This window comes from Corvus cornix, chromosome 2, assembly GCF_000738735.6.
Source record: "Corvus cornix cornix isolate S_Up_H32 chromosome 2, ASM73873v5, whole genome shotgun sequence".
NCBI lineage: Eukaryota > Metazoa > Chordata > Aves > Passeriformes > Corvidae > Corvus > Corvus cornix.
Window position 1 is genome coordinate 4944065 of NC_046333.1, and position 26032 is coordinate 4970096.

Below are 26032 nucleotides of genomic sequence, written 5' to 3' on the forward strand. Positions count from 1 at the left end.
TAAATGCATTGCACACATGGATAAATTAAACATGGATATCTAAATGTTAGGCTGAATCTCTCACATGTTGTTTCACATCTTGTTTACAGCAGTGATTTCTGGCTCTTCTGCTGATCACTCATTTTTAAATCCATTTAGAAACTTCTGTTAAGACTTGTATTCTTCCTTTGCATAATTTTGGAGATTTTTTCCACAGTACCTTTGCCACTGACAAAATACTGTATCTTCTAGAAGACTGTCCCAACTTTAATCTTTCTCTATCTTCATTTAGATACCTTTATTTAGATACTTTAATCTTGAGCTGAATCTTTCAAAATAATTCTCAGGCAATTATCCGTATTACTTAATTGTTTTCAACAATATCTAAAAAGAAAGCTTCTAATGCCCTTATACTGGTTTCATCACGTGACAGATTCTCTTTTACTTCTGAGAGAACAACAGAATTGTTTCACCCATCTCACTGAAAATGGAATTTTTCCCATAGCAGAGCTAAAAGAAATAATGTTCCAATTTACATATGTTTGAAAAGTATCCTTGCAGGGGAGTCTTTCTCAGACACATAATCCTAACTAAAATTGATTAAATTCTCATTCTGGCAGTCAGCACAGGCAGAATTTCTTCTAAATTCCATAATCCTAGCTATAATAAGTTAAATATTTGAGCTGAAGGAGTCCAAATCACCCACTTGGCAACAACTGCCACCTGTCATCTCCTTTAGTAAAGTATTTGTTTATTGTAGTGTCATTAATGTTTCCCCTGCTGTGTTAAGAATATACTTCAATTTTGTGAACTAGTTTGGTTCTTCTGCACGTAAAGGGAATGCTGTGTCACAGTCCATGGTAGTGTCTTATTGTACCTATTCAGAAAACAAAAAGGTCTTTTCATAACAGGTGTCATATCTTCTGCAAGTATAAAAGTAATTTCTTATGGCTGATTACCCCTGCTTAACTTTATTCTTCTAAGTCTGTCACTGTTGCAGGAGATGTCTGAGACACGAGATAAAATTGGATCGTGTGCTAGACCTTACTTCTTCAAGGCTACAAAGTCTGCAAAGATGGATGCCAAATGTAATCTGGATTTTTATATCTCAGAAATAACATCTTCAGACCTTTCCAAGGTCCCCTCCCCTCTCTGTGTCCCGGGAATGACAAAGTTCTGATACCTCTAGGAAAACCTAGAGCATGATCCAATCAGTGTGAGCTGCTCCAATGTAGACTTTTACCTTTAGCCAAATAAGTATAATCTGCAACAAACATGGCTGTTTATTTCATATTATAGCAACTACTGGTAGTACAAGCTCTGCTGCAACTGAGGACTCCTCAAACGATGTCCTCTCTACTTTCATCATAAAAAGAGGTTAAAGGTGCTAAGTCAAAGAAAAAAAGCACATTGGATAGAAGCTTTTTGCAGGACAGAATGAGTTTATAAACACTCGACTATTTCTTTAGGGCACATCCCTATTTTAAATCAGAGGACTTCTCATCCCCAGTTATTTCCTTCAGCTAAAGATCAATGAGCAGCAGTAACCAGTTCAGTGCTGGTGAATGTCCTTGTCCTTTCCAAAAACACAACTCTGAATTTCAACAAGAAGACTGAGAACTTTAGTCAGGCTGGCACACAAATTTTTCTAGGTTTCTGTTTTCTGAGACACCAAATCTTAGAGAAAAGAGTGAAAGGGTGATTTGCACTGGCCATGATTAGAATAGTCTAGTTGAGCCTTTTAGACTCAGAAAAAAAGCAGAGGGGAAAATGAGCATTTTAGCACTGTATTATAAATTCATTTTATAGGTCTGTTCTCTGACAGTTCTGTCAGCTAAGTTTTGCTTAGATTTTCATTAAAATATCAGGGTGACAAAGAGAAATAATTATTATTAAACCTCTAAAGCCAAGGATATCAGTGTCATTCCCTGAATAACAGTTTTACAGAATATGTTCATAAAAATCATAATATCATAAGCGTTTGAAGTAACATTATGATATATTTTTATTCATTTATCCTTCCCAAAAAAGAAAATTATGAAAATCCAGTTGTGCTGAGAGGGAATACTGAAGTACAGTGCATTGTGATGTGGTCAGTCTGTCCACTCCCAGTCTGTCAGGTTCCCTGTCATCTGGTAGTTCTAATGAAAACAAAAGTAGTCCCATTCCTAGTTATAGGGATTTCAATATTAATTAGATCTTGATAGGCTTAATAGGACTAAAAAACCCAATAATTTGTATTAACTGTGTGGCTATTTTTCACATTAATACATGATTATTTATTAATAATCAATAATTCATAGTTAAATAGCCAATAGTTTATTCAAACTGATGGTCAGTGTTCTTTTTGTCTGTTGTTTTTATCCTTCACTGGAAAGATAGAATGAGTCTTTCCCCTTGCCCCCTGTTAATGTTTCTATCCTTCTTATATAATGGCATTATAACTGCTAATTAAATATCTTCAGAAGGAAACAACTTCTTGGAAAATTGCACTGGTTTTGATGAAATGTCCTTTGCCTTCAAACACCTGATAGTGTTAATTTTTTTCTGTTTTATGTTCTTTCAGCAAGTTAAAGCTTCACTGTAATGTGTGTTTGAAAAGGCATATTTATCTCATGCTGGATATAATTTTTGTATTGTGATTTGTATTCTAATTATTGTACCTTCATGTTCTCGTGTTGTATTATCTTCTGCTGTCTTTCTAACCAAAGAGGCAGATCCTGCTGTCCTATGAGGTGTCAATGGATGCTCTCAATGATCCTGTCCGCAGACAGAGGTTAATGAGTGCAGCCACAATTCTTACTGATAATTCAAGTAAGTCATTCTTTCCTCTTTTTCCAGTGGTGATTGTGTAACTTGACCTAAGAGATCAAACTGTCACAAACAGCATTATTTTAAAAGCCACTAGGCGAAATTATGCTGCAAAATGTAAATTTCAGTAAAATAAATATTCTCATATCTCATGTAACTCGCAATTACCAAGGGCAAGTTTTGCCTGACCTTTATTAGTCTGTGATTAGTTTGTGCAGAATGAGCTAAACAATTTTTTTCAATTATGCCATTCTGCTCATGTGAGATTGACTTTTCTTTTCCATCTTTTCAATGACTGATTGTCTTTTTCTTTGGTTGGTTATATTCTACAAAGGATTATTCATATGTCACTTTCCTTTGTCTGCCAGAGTCAAAACTGAACTGTCCTACATTTTGGAAAAATTTCCCTCAGAAGTATCTAATTTGGAATTGTTGTCCATTCTGGAGAGCAGTCAAAGAGAAGATGAAATTAATAATTTTGAATCCATTTGTTGATCTCTTAATCATGGTCTGCATTATCTTGAATACCTTATTCCTGGCTATGGAGTACCCTGGCATGGAACCAGATTACCAACAGCTGATTTCTCTAAGTGACCAGGTAAGTTAGGTCTATGTTAGAGTGAAAATGGAGTTATAACCCTGTATTTATACTGGGACACTCCCGTAAGGACGCAGACTTTTTCAGTGACTTTTTTTCTGAATCTCATTTTTGTCCTTCCAGGTCTTCACCCTGATTTTTACTGTAGAAATGATCTTGAAAATCATTGCTCTAGATCCTTACTACTATTTCCAGCACAAGTGGAATGTTTTTGATAGCGTGGTTGTTTTGATTGGCCTAGCGAGCTTTGGAACAAATCTGTCACCTTTCAGGCTGGTAATTATTTATAATTTCTTAAAAGTACATGTGTTGTATAGTGAAATACCCTCATATTATGTTACTGATGAGTATGTTAAATCTGTTTTCTTTGTTGGTAAATAGTAAGACAACATGAGCTTTTAACTGGAGTGATTTTAATGGCATCAAAACAATCAAAAGGTCTTCTTCAGGGAAAAAATGATGATATTACTGCAGTAAAGACATGGTAAATGCAGGGTCTGATTTTCATGTGTGCTCTGCTACCTAGGCTCTTTTTAACTTTTTTTTTTTTCCTTGTCTTTTATTTACAGCTCAGGATCTTCAAATTGGCAAAGTCCTGGCCAGCCTTAAGTACTCTTATGAAAATAATTCTTAACTCATTTGGTGCGCTGAGTAACCTCACTCTGGTTTTGGCAATCACTGTATTTATTTTTGCTATAGTAGGAATGCAGATTTTGGGTACTGATTATGACACAAAATACTATAAAATAAACACCAGTAAAAATTTACGCTGGCATATGAAGGATTTTAGTCATTCAATCCTGATTGTATTCCGAATATTATGTGGAGAATGGATTGAAACTATGTGGGAATGCATGGAAGTGGCTGGAGAAAGGAAATGTCTCATCATCTTCTTGCTTGTCCTGGTGCTAGGAAACCTGGTGGTGAGTTTCAAGTCAATTTTCAGTCCCTACTGAATGCATACAGTTACTTTGGTTTTTTTGGAGGCAAACTTTACTGTTTGAAAAGTATTCACTTGGTTCTCTTTTCTGGGTGTCACTTGACATCTGGTTTTGTTCTGTCTCCTTTTTTCCCTTTTCCCCTGTCTTTTTCTTTCTCACACCAGACACAGAAGCAAAATAAAATTATTCCTTCTAGCCAGGGTATAGAAGTGCAGAGCTTATGATAATTTGGTGTCAGATGTCTTCTTCTTTTTTATTGATGGGACCAAATAACCAAACTGTTCAGTGCTTTTAATGCTTAACAAGTTGCCCTCATGTTATCAAAATTTTACAATACCCAGATTTTTGGGTTTACACTAGATCATTCGAATGTAAATATACAGGGAGACAAAATCTTTTTCATCTGCTTGCTTTGTTGGTTTATACCAGATCCTTTTTGATGGTGATGTAATTAAAATTCATCTTTGCCTGCTGTTTTTCTACATGTCTGCCTCCTCATACACTATGGACATCAGAGCATGTGAAAATAGATTTGATATACCCAAACTTTCCCTTCCTTCCTTTTTTTTCTCCTGCCATTCCTTCCAGGAGGAGCCATCTCAAGCTATAACAATAGTCCAGCATGATAGTAAATAATTTCATTGTAGTGGTTAATGAAAGCAAGTCTGAGGGTCTCTGAAGTGTCTTTTCTGTTAGCAATAGTGTCTCCAACTTACTTTAACTATTTTAAGGTGCTCAACCTGTTCATTGCCTTGCTGCTGAGTTCGTTCAACACTGATGACCAAGAGGGACAAGAGGGGCCTGGAGAAGGGACTAAATATCAGATTGCCATTGCACAAATTTGCAAGAGCCTGAAGGCTGTGAAAGACAGAATTTGGGATTACTGCTGCAAAAGAATGAGAGGAAGCCTCAGAAGAAGAGACAAAAAAAAAGCTTTGGCAGAAGTTTCTGGGAAAGGCATAGAGGTTACTAATTATGCCATGACAGATGTCAGAAAATATATAGACAACAGCTGCTTTGACATAGAGTGTTACCATGTGGAAGACAGTTCCTCAGTAGCAAGGAAATATGAAGAAATTTTGACTAGCCACAGTACCTGTGTTCCCATTACAGCAGCAGAGACTTACACCAACGAAGGTGATAATGGGCACATTTTACACACAGCTGTAGAATACAGAAAACAGGTAAGGAATATTGATATTTGAAAAATTATTATGACTTGCATCTGTAAATACAATCTCAAAGGCTTAACAGTAAATATTACACTTTCTGTCATTTCTGCAGTTTTACATTCTTTGTTCTTCTAGTATAAGGGATACAAAACAGTCTTGGTTATTCAATGTTACGTTGAATATTCACTTTTTCATCATTCTCCTCAATGATATCCATAATTCTGCTTTTGACTGTTTTGTTTCCATTTACTAGTGTCAATTGAGAAATGAAGTTTGATCAAGACAGACATTCTTTCTTTTTGTCTCTTTGCCTTACACCTGGATTTTTTGGAAGGCAGGCCTCTTGTGTTGATTATATGTTGCTTCTCAGTTGCACGGAATCCAAAGGGAATGTAAACAGAAGCTACAACTTAAAAAAATAAATTCTTAGGATTGTTTGTTTTTTTTAATCACCTGTTCACCTGCATGGTACTTTTGACTCCCCTTTATATCTCTTGATTTTGTTGTGTTGGTCAGGATAAAGCTCAAGTCTTTCTGTGTGTGAGCGAGGTGTTTTTACTGCCATGACAGCTGTACAGAGGCATTTAGGGATACTGGAGATATTTCAGGTGTCTGTCACACCCACACGAGATGGTCAAATAAGGCCCAGGAGCTATAGTAACTCTTTTCACAGAATCACAGAATTGTTAGGATTGGAGGGATCTCTTTTTGGACGGATTAGCACAGGGTCAGTGTCTAGGTGGACTGCTAGGATCCATTTTGTATAGTTTTGGTTCTATCAGGAAGCATCATCAGTGGAATATCTTCGGACAAGTTCTCAAAGAGGCAAAAAATTGCTGATGACCTTAGAATCATCTGTGGCTATTTCAAATATCTTGCCTGTAAGCATTTGATGACAGAAATTCATTCCCTGCTGCAGTGGAATCTGGTATTTCTTGGGATTTGTAGTGGCAAAAGGACTGAGAACTGATTCTGATCACTTAGAACTTCTGCCTATAACTGGAAGCATCATTCTTTTACAAGGATTTTAGGAAAACCGTTCAATTTTTTACAAAAATAAAAACTTGCTAGTGAAAGATTCTCTGCCCATGGCAAAGGGGTTGAAGTTACATGATCTTTAAGGTCCCTTCCAACCCAAACACCCAAGTCATTCTGTGATTATATGGGTCTAAACTTCAAGGATGTCTTACATTCTATTAAATCATTTTGCCTTTTAAGAATGACTATTAGGAAAAAAAAGAAGTGGAAAATCAACTGATTTACGTTATTTCGTGCAGGGAGACAGATTAAGACACAGAGAACAGTGGCAGAATTCAAAAAGCTTCAATCAGAGTTCTGGGACTTCTGAAAATGTAAATGTTTTCACAGTAACACCCCCAAAGAAAGAGCAACAAAAGGTAATTACAACTTTTATCATTTTATGGAATATGCTGGGCCTTCCCATTTTCAAGACTTTTGAGACATGGTTTGTATCTCTAAAAATAGATTGGCCTGATGAAATCAAGAGTTTTCTCTAAAATTGTAGCATAATATAACCTTTTCTAAACATTTCCCTTCCTGCAAATCCAGCATAGATGACTAAAAGGAACCAAGAAACTTGTTAAGTTAAATCAATGGAAGCAAGGGTAGGGATTGGCTTTTTCTGTCCTATTCTTTGTAACTTATTTTGGTAGTTCAGCAACATTAAGATAATTTATACACAGCAAATTTCTTTTGGTGGGGGAGAGGAGATGATAATTTTCATTTCTTTTAGGTTTGGTAACCTTATTAATGAAAAGCAAATAAATTCTTTTCTTTCTCCTTCTCCTGTCCAGAAATATCATGGTGTCCGTAGCTTTTCTGAAGCCAGCACTGTGGATCCAGTTGTTCTTCTGGAAATGTTTTCCCAAACTAAAAACTCACAGCTGCCTAAGGACTGCTTTGCAGAAAGTAGGAATCTTTTTTTTTTTGATGTTGCACTAACGCCAAATGAACCAGTGTTCACAGATATCCATTTGGAACGTGTCCAGATTAGCAGGAACTGTTTGCCTGCTCATCCCAGTGTGGATATCTGCCTTTGATTATCTGAACATCTCCTTATACTCTGTTGACTCTCATGGTTCAATCCTGCTGCCTTTACAGATTAATGAAGAGTATTTCTGGTGCAGAGCAGTGAACAGAGAGTCCAGTTGTAATGTCTCTGCAATGCAATAAAGTGAATCAGTAAAAATAATAATTTACCTAGCTACTAGTTAGGTAGTATCTATCTCTTTTCAAAAGAAAAGAAAATTAAAAAATGCAGAAATAAACACATTTTTAAAGAAGAAAAGGCTTCTTTTGTGCCCACAAGCCTCACTGCAGCAGGGCACAAGAAGTTGTCTGTTATTCCATGTATGTGCTTTATTAAAAGAGATTATTTTGGCATAAAAATTTTGTCTTTTCTTTGGCTTCAGATCATTTCAACAACAGCATCACCTCATAGATAAAAGAGCACATTCTTCCTATAATCTGTAGAAGCCCTTTTTTAGATGTTTTGTACTTTCTAGATCCATATCTCAACATTTTCCATTGAACCAATATGCTGTTCTCTCTCTTTTCAGGTTGTGTTGAGAGTTTCCCATGTTGTGTAGTGGATGTCACAAAGTTTCCAGGCAGAACTTGGTGGAACTTTAGAAAAACCTGCTACAGAATCGTTAACCATAGTGGTTTTGAATATTTTATGGTTTTTATGATAGTATTGAGCAGCGCAGCACTGGTAAATTTCATTTAATTTCTCAACTTTTGAATTAATTTTTGTCAGTAAAGGAACAGTATTGGATTGATTTCTTCTGCTATGACATTCCTTTCCCCAGGGAGAGACAAGAGTGTAATAAATGTAACCCTTAGAAGTCATAATACTTTCCTCCACTTGGATTAAACACATGGATTTAAATATATGGAATCATAGTTCTTCATTGAACATAGTTCTTTACATTTTGTGTTAATTACAAGGCTAAACCAGAGTCTGAAATTACTTAGGAAAGCTTGAAAAAAATAAGAGCACTTCTAAATTTGTAAAGCAAGCTGGCTGCTCAGTAAAAATGTAAATTGAAAATCATCCAAACATTATGATCAGAAGCTAAAAGTGAAGGTGGCTGTGAACTGGTAGTGAGGTAATGTTTCATTACTACTCTCATCATATCCATTTCTCCTGAAGAATAAGGGAAGATTTATTTGATTTGAAAGTATATTCACTGTCTACTGAAAGTAACTTGTTAAATAAAACATTTTATAGTGCAGAAGGAACATAACCAAATAGTCTGAAGGTGGTCTGTGTGGTAGATGTCAGAATTTCCAGATAAAGTCAGGTCTGTGAACATTACATTCAGATTGTTCTCTGAACCATAGATTTGAACTGTCTGCTTGAAAATTCCCCTGACAAAACCTCCAGGGGAACTCCCTGGGATTCCAGTGAGGGCTCCTCTGTGTTCATAGGGAACCAAACTGAAGTAAGGAAGGAAACTGAGTTATTTTTAATGTATTGTATGATCCAACTAAGTTGAACAAAAAGTTAATTGGGTACGCAGGTGCAAAATAACAAAACAGTAACAATTTCTTGACAGCAAAGATGTCTTGCAGTGTTGAGAACTTTCCCATTTCTAAGATACACTTGTCCTCTTGCAAAAAGGGACTTGTCCATTTTTTGCTTGTTTATCAATTTTAATGATATGAAATTTTCTGAACCAGCTAAAATGAAGGGGCACCAGACCATCACTCATGTCCATGGCTTGTAGTGAAATTAAATGAGATGGTGATCACAGAAAGAATGCTCAGAAAAGCAGGGGAGAAGTGGATGAAAGATAAAATACAGACATTTGGAAAGGGTTGGTGAGGAAATAATGAGAGGTGTTAAAAGGAATTTGGAATAGATTGGCAGGATAAAAACTTTAAAATAAATTAGCAAGGCAGCAAATACTTTAAACATAAGCAAGCACCGATGTGAACAACAGCAATCAATGAAACATTTTCCTAAAACCTTAAGGTCAAGGTTTAGGTGAAAAAACATGCAACTCCAGGATTGAGCAGTTGCAGATGAGGTGTTTGTCAAATTTTTCCATACCTGTATTACAACTCTGCAGGCTGGCTCAAGATGACTCATTTGGAAGGTCAGAGTCTGACAGACACTGGTCAATGGATTCAAGTCAATATTTTTTTGTGAATAATTTTAGATCAGCCCCTTCAAAATTATCAACTATCTTGAGAAGCCAAAATTTTTTAGCCACAATTGACCCTCGTCAGACATTTTTTGAAGTGTTGAACATAAAAACCTGAAAGTATGGGATTTTTCCAATGTGAAAATGAGATTGTACTTATTTTAAAAAATTAGTTTTCTGCTTTTAAGTATAAAACTAAGTGATGGTTGTCCATAATTTAATATGAAATGGTTATAATAAGCCATACTGTGTATTCTTGTACAATTAAAAAATAATCTTCTGTAAAATTACTGACTTGTTTTAAAACTGAACTCTGAAATTCCAGGCATTTGAAGATATTTACTTGCAGAAGAGGAAAAAAGTGAAAATTATCCTAGATTATGCTGATAAGATATTTACCTACACCTTTTTTATGGAGATGCTTCTGAAATGGGTAGCTTTTGGTTTGCACAGTTATTTCACAAATTCCTGGTGTTTGCTTGACTTCGTCATTGTGTGTGTAAGTATTATACTCAGCTTGACGTACATTTTGATTTTTGATATTTTCTATCTAGAGAACTACATGTAATTTCTGATTATGAATAATACAAGTGTAAAAGACAGTTTCCAAAAGCTGAAAAACCTTCAACTCAAAGAGGCTTTAGGACAAATTTAAGTGGAAATTCTCAGCAATATTCAAGAAGTTGCTGAAGAAACTTTTATTAGGTATCACTATCATTGAGAATCTTGATGGCTCTAAAAATCTTTTCAATTGTAGAGAGAGAGTTCAATTAGTGATCAGAAATAAAATTAGAATAAATTGATTAAGACAATAGAGAATGCAAAGCTACTGACTGTTCTGGCCTAGATGATCTGAAAGGCCCCTTCCAACCCAAACCATTACATGATTCTGTGATTTTGGTATTTAGAAACAGAAAAAAGAAAGAGTTGCTTCCTTGAAGGAGAAGAAATTTAGATGATAAAGACAGTTGAAAAGTATGGTTGGAAAAATCATTTACCAGTGAGTTAAAGACAGGGAAATACTTTGTATAGCCCTAAAGAGAAATGCTGGAATCACCAAGAGATAAGTGCAGTGTTCAATACATATACATTTACTCTGAATGTAGAAAATGTTAAATATTATAATCTTGCTGTATAAAAATGAAACATTTTTGCTGGTCAACATCACACTGGGACAGTTCTGAAGTTCAATATTTTTAAATAAGGAAATCTAAACAGGTGACTTGTAGGATCAGAGTGGCTTTTGATAGCCTCAGGGTAGTCAGAATTGAAAGTTGTATTGAAAGAATTGAAAGTATTAGGAAATTTCAACACAGACATCTAATATTATGACTATTTGTAAAGAACATACAGCTTGACTTCAACAGTTACAGTTTTCTAATATAAATAACAGTCCAAAACAGAGGATAAGCATGGAAATATCCAATGGCTGAACAATGAGATGACAAATTTAAATAGGGGACGAGACAAATCATGAACAGTGAAAAAAAAATCTTTATTATTGAAACAACTTCTTAATGTTTTCGTTTAATTTTCTCTCTTAAAAAAACTTAAAATGAACCAGAAGTCTTTTTACAAATATTTTTTTGTTTCCACATCACCATCCTAAGTTATGATAACAAATTACTGTATGCACTGTTGAGAATAACTATGTAGAAAATGGGAATATTTTATTTGGAAAAACTGTTCTGGTCTGGTAATGTATGAAAGTATCACAGTTACCAATTTGATTGTAATACTAGTATTAAAAAAATTTATATGAACTGTTTAAAAAAAATCAGAATTAATTCCATTTTTTTAATATATATTAGAAAAGAATGAAGTAAAATTATATTGTGATAATTTTGAATGTGTATTTTCCTAATTTGACTTAGTGGTGAAAGATACTGTAATCTTAGGATTGTCTACTAATATAAATAAAACAAAATTTTGTATGCCATTTAATGATCCCAGTTCCAATTCAATGAACACAGCTGTCCTTTGTTTCCTGGGGACGAAATTCTGTTTCTGAAGACTCATCATCTTGTTCCTCTGGGACCACCCTGAAATCTCTCAGGACTTTTAGAGCACTGAGGCCTCTCCGAGCTCTGTCAAGATTTGAAGGGATAAAGGTAAAGATGTTGGGAGTCTGGGTGAATATTTTATAATAGCTGCTTTTGAAATTTCTGTGAAAATTAAAACCTGAGTGTCTCTTTTGGGACTTGATGGCATTAAGATGCTTCAGAATTACCGACTTACATCTTATGGTTGTTATTTTGAAATAACACCTAAGAATTTCACAGAAATTTATCAATACGAATAAATTAAAGAAATAAAATGATTATGTTCTACCAGAACATTATTACATATAATGATGTGAATAATGGAACCTTTTTCCATATTCCTGATTTCAGTGTAAAGGGCAGAACAAACCAAACAAGAATTCCATTAGACTTGTAGCTTTCTGAAACCTGTTCTTGTTTTATTTTAGACATGGAAAAATTTCATCCAGTGTATTTGGAAAATTCTTCTGAATAAATAAATAAATGTGCTTGAAATAATAGGAACTATTTTTAATTACTTGTGAATAGATAAGAATCTATATACAGATTATTACAGAAAACAAACTGTAATATGGGAGAGAAAGCTATACTGTGAAAGTTGTAGCTTATCAGTCTTCATGACAAATGTAATGACCACATTGTCCTTAATTTTTTTTCATTTTCTGAGGCAAGAAATTGGAAACTGGGAAAATGGATTAATTAAATCATGGCTTCAGTGGAAATTATTCACTTATGAAACATCTTCTTGTAATTCCCGTTATTCAGACTGCTATGCTTATGTCAACTCACCTGACACATTGCTAGACAGGCTCATGTGCCACATTTGGGGTTCTCCAAGGTGGATCTGAAAGATAATAAACCTTTAAAACTACTAATAGCAGAGGAGCTTCTTTTAACTCCATTTTAAAAACTGCTCTGAGTGAACTGTCTATAATCTTTAAAGTCAGTGGGGAGAATTAAAAAATAGTATAATGCAAATCATCTGATCTGTGTTACATCACAGAATGTGAGGAGACACCGACTTCAGGCACTGGGAGGGACATAGAGAAAAACCTCCTGAAAGCCGGACTCAGTTAGAAAGAAGGACTCAGTTAGAAACAGCCAGAGTGAAGTTAGGAAGAGCATTTTTTACCTTTCAAACCTGATTATTTTTTATTATGAAATGGATGAGGGAGGAAAGAGCCATCTGTGGTCTCAGATGCTGGTTATTCCTGGTTTGGATAGGTGAACTAGGAGCTAGGGAGGAATTTGCTGAAGTGCCAGGTCCAGTGTGCAGAGACCATCAGGATGAAGTTCAACTGGCAGCTGCCTATTGGTGGCTCAGAGGTAATTTCTGGGACAAATGTTACTTAATGGCTTAATTAACAACCGGGAGAATGTGGTAGAAATTGGCCCCAGCAAGTTCCCAGATGATGTGAAGTTGGGGCTGAGCAGATAATTAATAGACTGGGAGCAAGGCTGCTCAGCAATGAAAGCTGGACAGACTGGAGATATGGTCTGCAGAAACCTCAGGAAGTTCAGCAAAAGCAAAATCTTCCACCTGAGCTAGAATGACCACAGGTGACTGTGGGACTCTCAGTGAGCACCTTTGCAGAGAAGACCCGGGGGTGGACGGCAGTTTAAACATTTGTCACCAGAACAACAAAGATCTGCCACATCTTGGGCACGTTAAGGCAATTCTCTTGCTGATGTTTTTGCCACCTGTGAGACTGAATGTAGAGTGTTGTATTTATTTTGGGGGTCTCCAGGGTAAGGCAGATATTAACAAAGTGGAGAGTGTCCGGCAAAGGGTCACCAAGATGACCAGGGGACTGAAGAGGAGAAACTGAGAGAGCTTGTTGTCCGGAGAAGAGAAGGGTAAAGAAAGGATTGTTGTCCTCATACAAAACCCATCCAAAATAAAGGAGTGGGTTATTTATGACATTGTTGTAAATGCAGATCATGCAACCCATTCTGCTGTATCTGATTCTTAGGTCCCTTAGCTACTACAGACTCATAATCTTATGTATTTCTTTCACTCAAGGAGAATTCTGGTTGCCCTCTGTTTTACTTCCTCAAAAAAGGCAAGGCAAATACAAAAAAATTACCTGTTAAGACAAGCATGAGTTTGGGCCAAGGGCTGGTTGTACCTTTGTCATCTATTAGTCATTATATGGATGAAAATTCTCAATAGATACAGAAGCAGAAAAAATCAGTGGCTTTCTGGGGAAAGTGATCTATTGAATGCAAATAATTAATTACCTTCATTCATTTCATTCAGGTTGTTGTGAATGCCCTCTTCGGAGCCATCCCCTCAATCTTCAACGTTCTGCTCGTCTGTGTTGTCTTTTGGCTCCTCTTTAACGTTCTAGGAGTAAAATGGCTCGGAAACAGATTTTGGAAATGCATACTCAAAAAAGGAAATATTACTCTCATTAATAACAAAACTGATTGTATTTCCTACAATGGGACATGGACAAATAATGTTGTAAATTTTGACAATGTTGGCATGGGATACTTGGCTCTTCTCCAAGTGGTAAGTTCTACAAAAACATGCTCGGTTTTGTTTTCTCCAAGGAATGGGTTGAGCAGCCCAACCAAGGGACACTGCTATGCTTCTGTTTATCTCACTGAAACTTGGGATTTTTTAGCTTTCATGAGTATTTTCCTTATCTATGAGCTGCTCAGTTCCTCCTAAAGAACTCTGGGACATATGCAGCCTTGTGTTAAAATCGAGAACTCTGCTTCATAGCTTTTCAATTTTGTTTTAAATTACAATTTTGTTTTAATTTTGATTAAGAAACTAAGCCTGAAATAGTCTGCGTGTTACTGTATTTGGAGTTGTTCTTGTTCTCTCTGGTTCAGAGTAGATAAGAAAGAAAACTCATGGACCAATTTATTTAGAATTCTATGTTTTCTTTTGTTGTAAGCGTCCTGAAGTGTTGGGATGCTAATTCACTAAGCTTCCTAATACCACAACAAAGGAGAGAAAGGCATTTTTTAAAAGTCTCTGTTATCCCTGTATCTTTTCTAGATGAAGGTCTTTGCTCTGGATCCTCCAAAGTGTTCGTTCTATGTTGAATAAAAATTTCAGAATGGAACCATCTGCTGTTCTCTTAGAAATTGTTTTTATGGTTTTAGGTTATATTTGCTAATTAAGCTGAAACTTTTTAGTGTTCCTTGGTTTTTTTTACAAAAATTTCAATTTAACAAGAGTAAGCTTTAAGACACATTTGACATGAATCACCTTTTTTTGTTTTCTTTTCAGGATTTTTTTTTTCTCTTTATTAAACTCCAGTGAATCATACTTCCAAGAATATGTTTAGAATTGATGCATATTTTTTATAGCGCATTGCTCATTTTTTCCACAACTATTAACACATTTATATCAGCAACAGCTATTTTTTTTTCTTAGTGATTATAAACTGCATTTTTTTTCCAGGCAACTTTTAAAGGTTGGATGGATATTATGTATGCAGCAGTAGATTCACGTGAGGTATGTCACAAAAATGAAATTTTAGTTATTTTCCCTTTCCTTCTTCCCTTTTCTATCTGTACAACTAATTTTTCAGCTTTGTTTGCAACATCAGGTCAAAAATACAAGTGGATGAGTGCATCAAACTACACGGTGAAACAATAATCCTTGGAGTACCAAGTATCTGAAACTTAGATAAAAGAAACTGATCACAGTAGAGTGACACCAAACAAAAAGAGGGCAAGATAATATAAAATTTTGCATAGGTCTGATGTGGAAACAGAATATGACTGTGCCTATGAAGCAAATTTTCTTCCTTTTAAAACATATGCAGTAGAATTGAAACAGCTTGCAGCTTTAGCAGTTATTTCAGAAGGTTTTCTTGCCTACATTTGACATCCTCACCATTTCTTCCCCATTTGCACGTGCTGTTTCTCACTCTCATACTAGTACAATGTGTTTTAACTCTTCTATGTTTAGTTGACTTTGCATTTTTTCTCACTCATTCCATCGCTGTACTCTTGACTGTAGTTAAATAGCTGCTAACTAACAATATTGTTCCTTGTATGGCTGGTTTAAACTGCTTCTTGCCTGGGATAGCATTCCAAAGGATGGAAGTTCACCATTAGGTACAGTCTGAGCTGTTTTTCTAATCATGGAATTCACAGGGTCCCTTCTGATTGGAACTGTTTATTTATTACTAAAAAATTTGCTAGAGCAGGATTTGTCTTTGTTTATATATTATCTTTACAAACCGTAACAAGATAGAACAATACAGTTCTACTTGTACATCTAGATAAAGATTAAATGTGTGGAAGTAATTTATCTCTCATTACAATAAAAAGACCTATAATAAATTGGAAATTATAAAGCTGTGATTATCTCATTTTTACCAACATTATTTTTCTGGTCTGATTTGTTTTTTAACAGATTGATCAACAGCCATTGTTTGAAGAACGCTTATCCATGTATGTGTTCTTTGTGGTTTTCATTATTTTTGGATCTTTCTTCATGCTGAACCTTTTCATTGGAGTGGTTATCAGCAATTTTAACCATCAAAGGAAAAAGATAAGTACTACATGAGCTAACTCAGAGTCTCTTGTAATGCCACTTTGATTAAGCGAATGCTGGTTTAACATCTAGATGTCTAACATTTTGAAATAACTATTTAGCTAGATAAATTTAAAATAATAACATTTCAAACCAAGTTTTGAAAACAGGAATCCCCTTTTCCTCAAGGCTTTTACCTGTAAATTCTGTTTTCGTGCTAAGTCCTTAATTTGTTCTAAGTAGAGGATGAGGAGGAAGGAGAGAGTAGCTTTAGAAATGAGAAGTCAAAAAAGTTACCTAGACTTTGCTACAGGAGAGTGGAATTCTTTTCTTCAGCTTTGAAGATTTGCTTTGGGAAACAGAATAACCCTTTTGCTGAGACTAAACACCTCACAAATGTGAGCGGGGTAATCAAGAGACACTCATGGAAGGACTAACCTCTGCTTTCCTGGTAAAGAACCTTGAAAAGGTCTTGTCAATCAGAACTTCTTCTAAAACTAGCTACATTTTTAAAAGTTCTTAATCTATAAAATAAACCTCTACAGATCAATTTACTGGGGTTTTGAAAAAATTCTGCATTGGGATCCAAGCCATGACCTCAGGAGGAGGTTGTGTAGAAATTTAAAGGCTGCTTAAAGCCCAAGAAGCACTGACTGCTTCCACTTTTCTCCTCATAGTTGTTATATTCCCTGTTCTTGTTATTCAGTAAGAAATGGAAAGCAAAATCTTGGAATGGAAAATGCAGCAAAGAAAAGCAATAATCATGCCTCCCTGGAATACTTCACCTTCCTTGTACCAAGCTTATTTATCAATTGAGTTCTGTCCTGGCTTATTTAAGGGCTTAAAGTATCCAGAGTATCAAGGGAAATTGTGTCTATTAATCCACTTGGAAGTCTTACAACAAATAAGCATCTTGCTCCTTGAAAAAATACCAAAAAAGCAGACCCCAACAGGAGGTTTACAATTTCAATGTTCCCCTTTGGAAGACAGAATCTCTACAGGAGCCATTTAGTATTTCCATAGGCTGACTTATACACCAAGTGTCAAAGCATTACTGCCTTTGGCAGAGAAAGATAGAAATAAAACCCACAAGAAATTCTTCTGTTCTCTGCATTTGGACAGAGAAAGGATGTGTAGGGATTGAGGAAAAGCAGTCCAACTTCACTGTAAGAATTTCCTTTTATAACAAAGTCCCAGTTACAATAATCCCAACAGATAAAAGGTTAAGTAGTTTATAAGCTTGAACATTTGCTAGAAGTTTATGTGGATGTAACACTTTTTTCTTTTCTTAGTACATGCTGTAACTGACTTTTTTTTTTTTTAATTTTTCTCTTTCATTTCTTTTCTTCTTTGGGATTTCCACTGATATTCCATATATTGAAGTTAAGTGGAATTTTTAAAGGTCTTGATGAAATGACGCACATGGTGGATGCCCTGCTGAACGTTGTAGCAATTTTGTTGTACAAAATGCTGATCACTTAATGCTTTTATGATTAATGCCTTCTGAATACTGGGTTCCAACTGATTGCTCAGTAATACAGGTGGTGTGGATGGTAAAAAGAAATTCATTGCCAGGAACCCCCTGTAGAACATGGTCCCAAAGTGCTTATTCATCCTCCTCCATTTACTTGCTAGTCCAGCAATGGACTTCTGCTTCTACCTTTCCCAAAATTATAAAATATTTTACTTCTTGATGAATCGTATATAATTTTGAAAATAGGAAATAGATTTGCAAAACTTCAGAAAGGCTCTCACACTTGTCAGAACTGAATTGGGATCACTGCCTGGATTTGACTTTCATGATCAAATCCAGATCAGATCAAAGATCAAGGGCAAAAGGAGAAATGGTGAAGACACATTTGGTCTCTGTGCTCTCTTAGGTCCTGCTTGTGACAGCTGTAAATTACTCTTTTTTACGTAAATTTGCTCGTATTTATTTAGTTGATTTCAGCTGAACAACATTATTCTTTCTCTTTACTTAGGTGGAAAAGATTTATTTTTGACTGAGGAACAGAAAAAGTACTATAATGCCCTAAAAAAACTTGGATCCAAGAAACCCCAAAAACCCATCCCAAGACCATCGGTGAGACCGCCTTAAGTAGAACATGACAGAGGATATAAGGATGATGATATTTCAACTCAGCAGGCAGGCATTGGGAAATAAATTTTGCATTAGAGCCCCTCATCTTCCTCATTCAATATAGTATTTAGATTTTACTCTCTTTTGTTTAAAAATTCCATCTAACACAGTCATCTTTGAGGGTATTAATTAAGGAAATTTACAACCTATTTATCAGCTACTCAAATGTACAAACTTTTCAAACCAGGTCATATTAAGTATTTGATATTCATAACATGATCTGGGTTATTTAAGTTGCATGATGTTGCTTGTGCAACTAGATGGATTATTGCAGGTGAGAATGAATACAGAGTAGTACATGCCCCACGGCTGCTATTTGCTTTTAAATAATCTTATGCTTTATTTCTTAGGTTTTCTTAAATTTAATTCCAGGCTTGGCTTCGCATAGTAACTACAAAGAGTTTTTCCTGCTTATGACATTTTAATTAGAATTGCTTATCTTAAAATATCTACATCCATAAGTATTTCTATTAAAAGAGCAATCACAATGTACTCTGAATGTTTTCCTGCTGTATATTTTTTTCTAAGCCAATGTGCTTGCACAATGCCTGAAAATACTGAAAGTACTGTGACCTTTCTTTGAGGGTGTAAAGAAAACCCCTAAAAATGCTTCTAGTAGTTTATTGTTAAATTTATGTTATCTTGAATTCCTTTTCTAAGCACAAATTACTGATTATTATTTGAATTCAGGCTGGGTCTCAGAAGTGGCATTAAGCAGTTCTCATTCTCCCCACAGAATGCATTCCTAGGATTGTTGTTTGACATTGTATCTCACAAAGCTTTTGACATCACCATTGTGATTTTCATCTGTCTAAATATGATCGTTATGATGGCAGAAAACAACCAGAAGGGCACCAAGGATGTTCTTAATAAAATCAACTATTTTTTTGTGGCTGTATTCACTGCAGAATGTGTCATAAAAATACTGGCCTTAAGGCAGTACTACTTTGGAAGCGGCTGGAATGTGTTTGATTTCAGTGTTGTGGTCCTTTCAATAGTGAGTAAGTATCAATCATTAGGTCAGGTAATGTGTTGTACCAATATGTTGGGAAATGGTTAGAGGATCAGGGACATGGATCATTGATAGAATTATGGGATCAATAAAAGAACTGTACAAGCAATAGGCCTGCAAGCAAAGGTTAGTGTGAGAAACTGTCTCCATGAGAAAATCCCTGTGTGAGAAACAGGCCTGGGAACAAGAAGGGAGTTTGAAGATTTGCAGCTGTGCAGATAAAACCCAGAGAGGGGAGGGTGAACTCTGAATTCTTTTAATCATAACATAACTGTAGAAGCTTGCCAATGTAGTCTAATTATGTAGAAGCAGAAATGTGCTTGGATAGTTTTAAGCCACTTAAGAGTTAACAAGCTGGGATACTATATAAGTGTCTCTAGATTGCTAATAAAGGGAGCTTGCTTTTATCAACCATATTGGCTGGACTGCAATTTCTTCCTCCCCGAGCCGGAGTCCACGGACCTTTTTCCAACACCAATATTAACTCAAATTCCAGTATGAAGTTACCACCTACATATGTTTGATAAACAAATTCTAGATCCATTTTACTTCTTCAAACTATCTGCTGAGTGATTCCTTCTAAAAGGCTGTATTTTTGCTTTCCCTTATATTTTTGCAGAGTACTAAAAGGTAAACGGAGTTTTCCAATTTTTTAAAGTATGATTTTTATTGAGGAATTAACAGAATATTAATTTAATTCAGTAACATCTTTTCTAAGTTATTGTACTTAAACTGTTGTCTAACTTTTTATGCTTTCAATTTACGTGTTGTCACGTTAGCTGTTGTTTTCACAGTAAAAGAAAATGTAGGTTACAAATACGTTTGCATCAAAAATGGGGATTAATTTAATTTTTCCAGGACTTCCTCTTAAGAAGGCAGAGCCCAATTGCAGATTTAGAAAGCTCAGGAAAACTTGGTTGCTCAATGCCAATCTATTCGTGTCACTATTTGTGACTGAAAAAAATTATTAAAACTGGCTTGTCTTTTCTTGGCTCTTTAAATAAGACTAGATGCTTATAATTTACTCTGAAAAGAGTCATACATAGCTCTAGTTTCTCATCCAGTTTATTTTGTCTGTTCTTCCTACTCAGGCTCAGGTCATATCATATAATAAAGGATGGGAAAGAAAAACTGCTCTGAGTTCTCTGCTTCTTGCCTAAGCATGGTAGCCTTTTGCCATCCTGTACAACCCAGAAAAATGATGACTTCTTAACTCATCTGTTTGTAATCATTTTCATTGCTACTGTGTCATTACTCTGTAGGGTCATACAATGAGCTGTTATGGGGAATAAACACTGAGAGACCATTTTCCTTTATATTCTTCTTGCTCTTCTCTGATCTCATTTGAGTACTAAGCATTAGTCAAAGTCTCACATTTAGGCTTAGGCCTGCAGAAGAAGCAGCACTCAGACAGTGGCTCAGAGACAGCCCCAGAGCTGCCAGCACAGGACCTGAATGGGTTTTAAAGGATTTTTTAGGTACTTGAGCAATGAATGCATAAATTCACCTCCCAAATTAGAGAAACTTGGGAGAATGCAGCTTCCAAACTATGCAAAAATCTTGATAACTCTTTAATATTGAAAGATATTACAATTTTTTTTTCTTTACCTAAGCTTTTTTCCTAAGCAGTTTCAGAATTGATGATGTTTGTATTGAGAGCAGTGTAATATGATCAGCGTTACTTCCAACACCTAAAGCACAGAATATAACAAAACAGACATTAATTTGACTAACTTGACCTGACAACATTTTGTTTTCTTTTTCCTTTCAAAGGTCTTGGAGTTTCTGAAGTCTTCCGAACTTTCTTCTCCCCTACGGTTTTGAGAACTCTTCGTTTGGCACGAATTGGCCGAATCCTGAGAATAGTTCGCCAAGCCAAAGGAATTCGAACTCTTCTTTTTGCACTGCTGATGTCTCTTCCTGCACTGGTCAACATTGGCCTTTTGCTCTTCCTGATTATGTTCATATATGCCATCGTGGGCATGGCAAACTTTGCCTGTCTCCGCTTGGAGGATGGGATTGATAACATTTTCAACTTCCAAACCTTTTGTGGTAGCATTCTCTGCCTCTTCCAAATTACAACATCAGCTGGCTGGGATAGTCTTCTGGCCCCTGTGCTAAAACAATCTGATGCGTGTGCTCCCAAATTAAATTTAACAGGGACAGAGAAAAGTAATTGTGTAAATAGGGGCTTTGGTATTTTATATTTTGTAAGCTATGTCATTATATCATTTCTCATTGTTGTAAATATGTACATAGCTGTCATTTTAGAGAACTTCAGTGTTGCCACTGAGGAAAGCACAGATCCTCTTTGTGAGGATGACTTTGATATGTTTTATGAGACATGGGCGAAGTTTGATCCTCTGGCAACGCAGTTCATAGATTATTCTGCTCTTTCAGACTTTGCAGATGCACTGGCAGACCCCTTGCGCATCCCAAAGCCCAATAAAATCCAACTCATATCCATGGACATCCCTATAGTTAGTGGAGATAAGATCCACTGCTTGGATATCTTGCTGGCTCTCACTAAAAGGGTCTTGGGAGAATCTGGAGATCTGGATAATCTTGAATTAAACATGGAAGAAAAGCTCGTAGCTGCCAATCCACCTAAAAGTAGTTATAGCCCAATCTCTTCTACCCTTAGAAGAAAACAAGAGGAAGTGTCAGCTCTTATTATTCAAAGGGCCTTCAGGAGACATTTGAGACAACGTTCTCTTGAAAATTTATCCTTAAAGCATTGTAAACATAACAGTGCTGTCTTTGAATGAGATCTACAGGACAAGCAAAGTCTTCTTGCATCACTGCTTAATGAAAATAATGGTAGGAAGATGGATAAATTACATCCTGCTTCTTCCATATCCCTCCCTTTATTTTATGATGGCTTTGCTGAGACAGACAGCAATAGGTTTGACACATAAGGTTGCCCCAGGCTGCAGTATTTCCAATTAAACCAATGTCACTTATTTTCAGATGGAGACAATACTTTGATCCCAGAGCATAATACCCTAAATTTAGAATAATTATGGCAGCCTTTAAGTATTGTAATTGTTAGGATTTGCAAATGCTCCTTAAAGCAATTAAGACTTGAACAACTATGTCATAAATATTAGAGGAAAATCAAACCATGGAATTTTTTTTCGTCAGCTACCGGAGTTGGTGAGTTAATTCTTTCAGCTGTCATTTTTATATTAGTTCATGTTTTTACTGAAGAAATCTGTAAAAGATCAGTTGTAAGCACGTATTTATAAACACAGAAGGATATAGAATAATGTATATCTCTTTAGGGAGATCCAATTTTTCCAAACAGGCTTTATTGTAGCAAAATTAAGTAATTACTGCAGTTCTGTAAAAGAGCTCACTCAAGGCACTTCAGTATAATCAGCCTCTAATTTTGATGGTTTTGGGACCATCCTCCTCCTAATGTCTTTGAATGGATTTCTTTATGCCTAAGAATTTTTGGGGTGTCTTTACACAAACACCTAAAGAGATTGAGCAGATCATCCTCAGTTGCCTGTGCCTGAAAGTTGTACATCATTTGTTCTTTGTATCATTCAGTGTATGAAAATTGTTGTAATCATAGTTACCAAAGTCAAAGGACATTATGCAAGAGGTATTGTTTCCAGAAAAGAATAATTGTACCTAAAATTCCATCATTATACTTCATCCCTAGAAAGCACTACTTAGTAATCTGAAATGAAGTTAATCTTATGAGATGACTTTTATTAAAGTTAGAAAAAGCATTTATTTCATTGATTCTGAAAAAAAAAAGTATGAACAATGCGTACTAATATTTTACTGATTTTTTTTTTGCAGTTTGGAATATGACCAGTTTAGATTCTTCAATAAATACTTCAGATGCTTAACATGTTTTTGTCTGTTTTGTAAGAAGTATCTTTAATTTCTTTTATTATAAGACGTAATCTGTTATCAGAGAGGTAGAACAACAGTAATATAATTTTTCCAAAGTAGCTACCTATTAGCACAAGAAAACGGAATATATTTTGCTTTTCACTGGAAGTCAGAAAAGATTTAGCATTTTCAGGCCAAGAATAGCAGGAGCAATAGGGTAATGAATTTTTACTGTCATTTACCATGTTAATGACTATTAAAATATGACCAATATAGTCAAAACTAAGCTATTTTCAGGACAAATAAAGGCACAGGAAAGCTAAAAGTTAAAGAGCTCGGATACAGGATAGTTTGAATTAGATTTATTATGGTTAAACATTGGAACAGCCTCCCCAGGGAAGTGGTGGAGTCCCCAACCCTGGAAGTGTTCAAAAAATGAGTGGATGTGGCACTTGGTGCTCGGGCTTAGTGGTGATGCTCAAAGGGTGGACTTGATGACCTTGGGGGTCTTTTCTAACCTTAGTGATTCTAAGATTACTTCCAGAACCAGCTTCTGTTTAGATAAAAACACTGTTGAAGAGGGTCTGCAGAGCTCTCAAGAGAACTCAGGGGTCAGCAGCCCTGGGCAGTGGGATGCAGAGATGCTGGGTGGGCCTGTCTCCTGTCCAGCTTGGACAGTTTCATGCACAGTGATGCTCGTCACTTAAAACGATAAATTTTGTTTGGTGTGAGCTGGAATGAGCTCTGGAGTGAACCAACAGCTTTTGTTCAACGATCATGTTCCATTAGATGGCAGCATTTACTGTGGTTTAGGATGTGGCCAGTCTTCAGTGAAACAGGTGAATATTGCACACTTCAGTGTAGAGGTACTAAATTAACTGTGAATTGTTTAGAAAAAAGTGTCACAACTCTCTTTTTTCTATTCTGGCCTTTCAAGTTAGCCACAGTTCTCAGTAAGTGCTTGTTTTCTTACTGTTCTGGTGTCTGATAGACCTTAATGGTTGTGAAAAGAAATAAAATTGTTCTCCTGTGTGCTTGGACTTTCCAGAGGGGTATTTTCAAGCATTTCTCTATAGCATTGTAAAAGGAAATGTTTCTTAGAGAAGAGGTAAGACTGATTTGTTCTTGCATATTGGAAAAGAAGGAAAGACTGGAAAAGCCGTGTAAGAGAATTTAAAACATTAATCAGTCTGATCTTTGCAATTAAAAATAATCTGTTTGAATGCAACATCAGGTTCTCTGTCCAAAACTAGAAACACTTTGAAGAGGAGCACTTTATTTCCATTGCAGGGGCAGCAATTTTGGACAAAATCACACATCTGGCTCACTCACATCCTGAGTGATTATATTACTTCAGCAAAATATAAAATCACCTGAATTCACCATGGGGCTAATTTAAAAGTCTGACCAATTTTTTAGTATTGCTTAAGCATTAAAATTGCCTTAGCAGGCTGTTGCAGGGTTGAAAGGAGAAGGGTGATATCCAGCTGTTGCAGCTTCTTCCTGCTGTAGTTGTCCAAAAGCCAATTCAGCTGCTGAGGAGATGTAGAGTCCTTTAGAAGTCTGTAAATGTTGATGAGGTAAAGCAGTGAACAGCGGGGAGCTTTATACAATTCTGTTCATCTGGAACTGTGAATTTCTCCAGGTAAAACTGCCTGGATTTATGTGAACTCCATGAAAAATTCAGGCATGTTTGGAACACAGTGGATGAATATTCCTTTCTATTTGTGAAGTTTGATACTTAAATCACAGAACAGCAGAAACAAAGGAATATCAGATCCCTCCAGTCAAGAAACACTGTGAATGTAGAGCTCCCAGAGAATTTCTGAGGGCCAGCAGTTGAGTACAAACCAGCATTGCCTCTTTAGTGGTGGTGCAGACCTCTGTTTTACATGTCCACATGTCACTGTTCCTGTGTAGAAATAGAGTGAAACAGACCTCTGGGAAGTAAGAGTTTTTTCCTACTTTTGTGGTAGCACTGTATTCCTCAGCACAGGCTCCTCAAAGGTTTTGTGGAAATTGTCCTTTTACTTTCTGGAGTTCCTCGGTTACTGCTCACCTTGCAATGTTTGCACTGTCCAGTGTTTCCTCAGGACTTAAAAGAGACCCCATGTGTTATTTGAAAAGAAGTAACCTCTAGTGGAATGTTCCCTGCCCAAGGCAGGGAGGTGGGAACTGGATGATCTTTAAAGTCCCTTCCAACCCAAATCATTCTGTGATGCTATGAAAGGTACAGAAAGAGAATCTCATCATTTCGTTTTACCACTGAACCTACCAGAGGTTGTTGTGCTTGACAAGTGTGTCATCTGCAGTGTCACTTTCAGTGTCACTCAGCTAAACATTTTCTCTCAGTATGCGAAATCCTCACAACTTAAGTGGTGCAGGAAGACATCCCAAAATGTGCTTTTATAACTCATATTTAGAGTGATGTTTCCATAAGAAAAGCACACCCAGCAGCTGCAGCAGATTGAGGCAGAGGTCAGGATTATGGCTAGAAGTGATGGAGAAGAGATCTGTTGTGTTGGAGCCAAGTAGAACAAATTATTCAATACTTATGGTAAAAGTTTCAAAGATGCAGGAACTGTCTTTAAATACTTTCGTTAACAACCACCAGCTAAAAGCAAGCCCGGCAGCAGCCACATGCTTTTCAAACTTAAATATTATGGCTAAACAGACACTTTAATCAACAGCCTGGGAGTCTATCAATTGATACTGTTTTGGATATGCACTTCTGGTCCCTAGTCTAGAGCAATTAACAAGAGATTTCTCACCTGCCCACCCCTGGGAACCAAATTATGACTTCCACAGCATC

The 26032-nt window shown here is 36.1% G+C and overlaps 1 protein-coding gene across 1 annotated transcript in view; it reads left to right on the forward strand.

Annotated features, from left to right (window-relative positions):
- The window catches only part of LOC104686507 (sodium channel protein type 5 subunit alpha-like), a 33107-nt gene extending 9873 nt beyond the window's left edge, over nt 1-23234 (forward strand). The window contains exons 8-23 of the mRNA XM_039549893.1: nt 2691-2793; nt 3159-3388; nt 3512-3664; nt 3958-4311; nt 5061-5513; nt 6779-6898; nt 7316-7430; nt 8081-8235; nt 9999-10172; nt 11647-11784; nt 13976-14230; nt 15137-15190; nt 16100-16241; nt 18202-18302; nt 19096-19360; nt 21145-23234. Of these exons, the coding sequence (XP_039405827.1) occupies nt 2691-2793; nt 3159-3388; nt 3512-3664; nt 3958-4311; nt 5061-5513; nt 6779-6898; nt 7316-7430; nt 8081-8235; nt 9999-10172; nt 11647-11784; nt 13976-14230; nt 15137-15190; nt 16100-16241; nt 18202-18302; nt 19096-19360; nt 21145-22139 (3807 nt within the window). The 3' untranslated portion in view covers nt 22140-23234. The remainder of the gene's footprint in view (nt 1-2690; nt 2794-3158; nt 3389-3511; nt 3665-3957; nt 4312-5060; nt 5514-6778; nt 6899-7315; nt 7431-8080; nt 8236-9998; nt 10173-11646; nt 11785-13975; nt 14231-15136; nt 15191-16099; nt 16242-18201; nt 18303-19095; nt 19361-21144) is intronic.
- The last annotated feature ends 2798 nt before the right edge of the window (nt 23235-26032 follow it).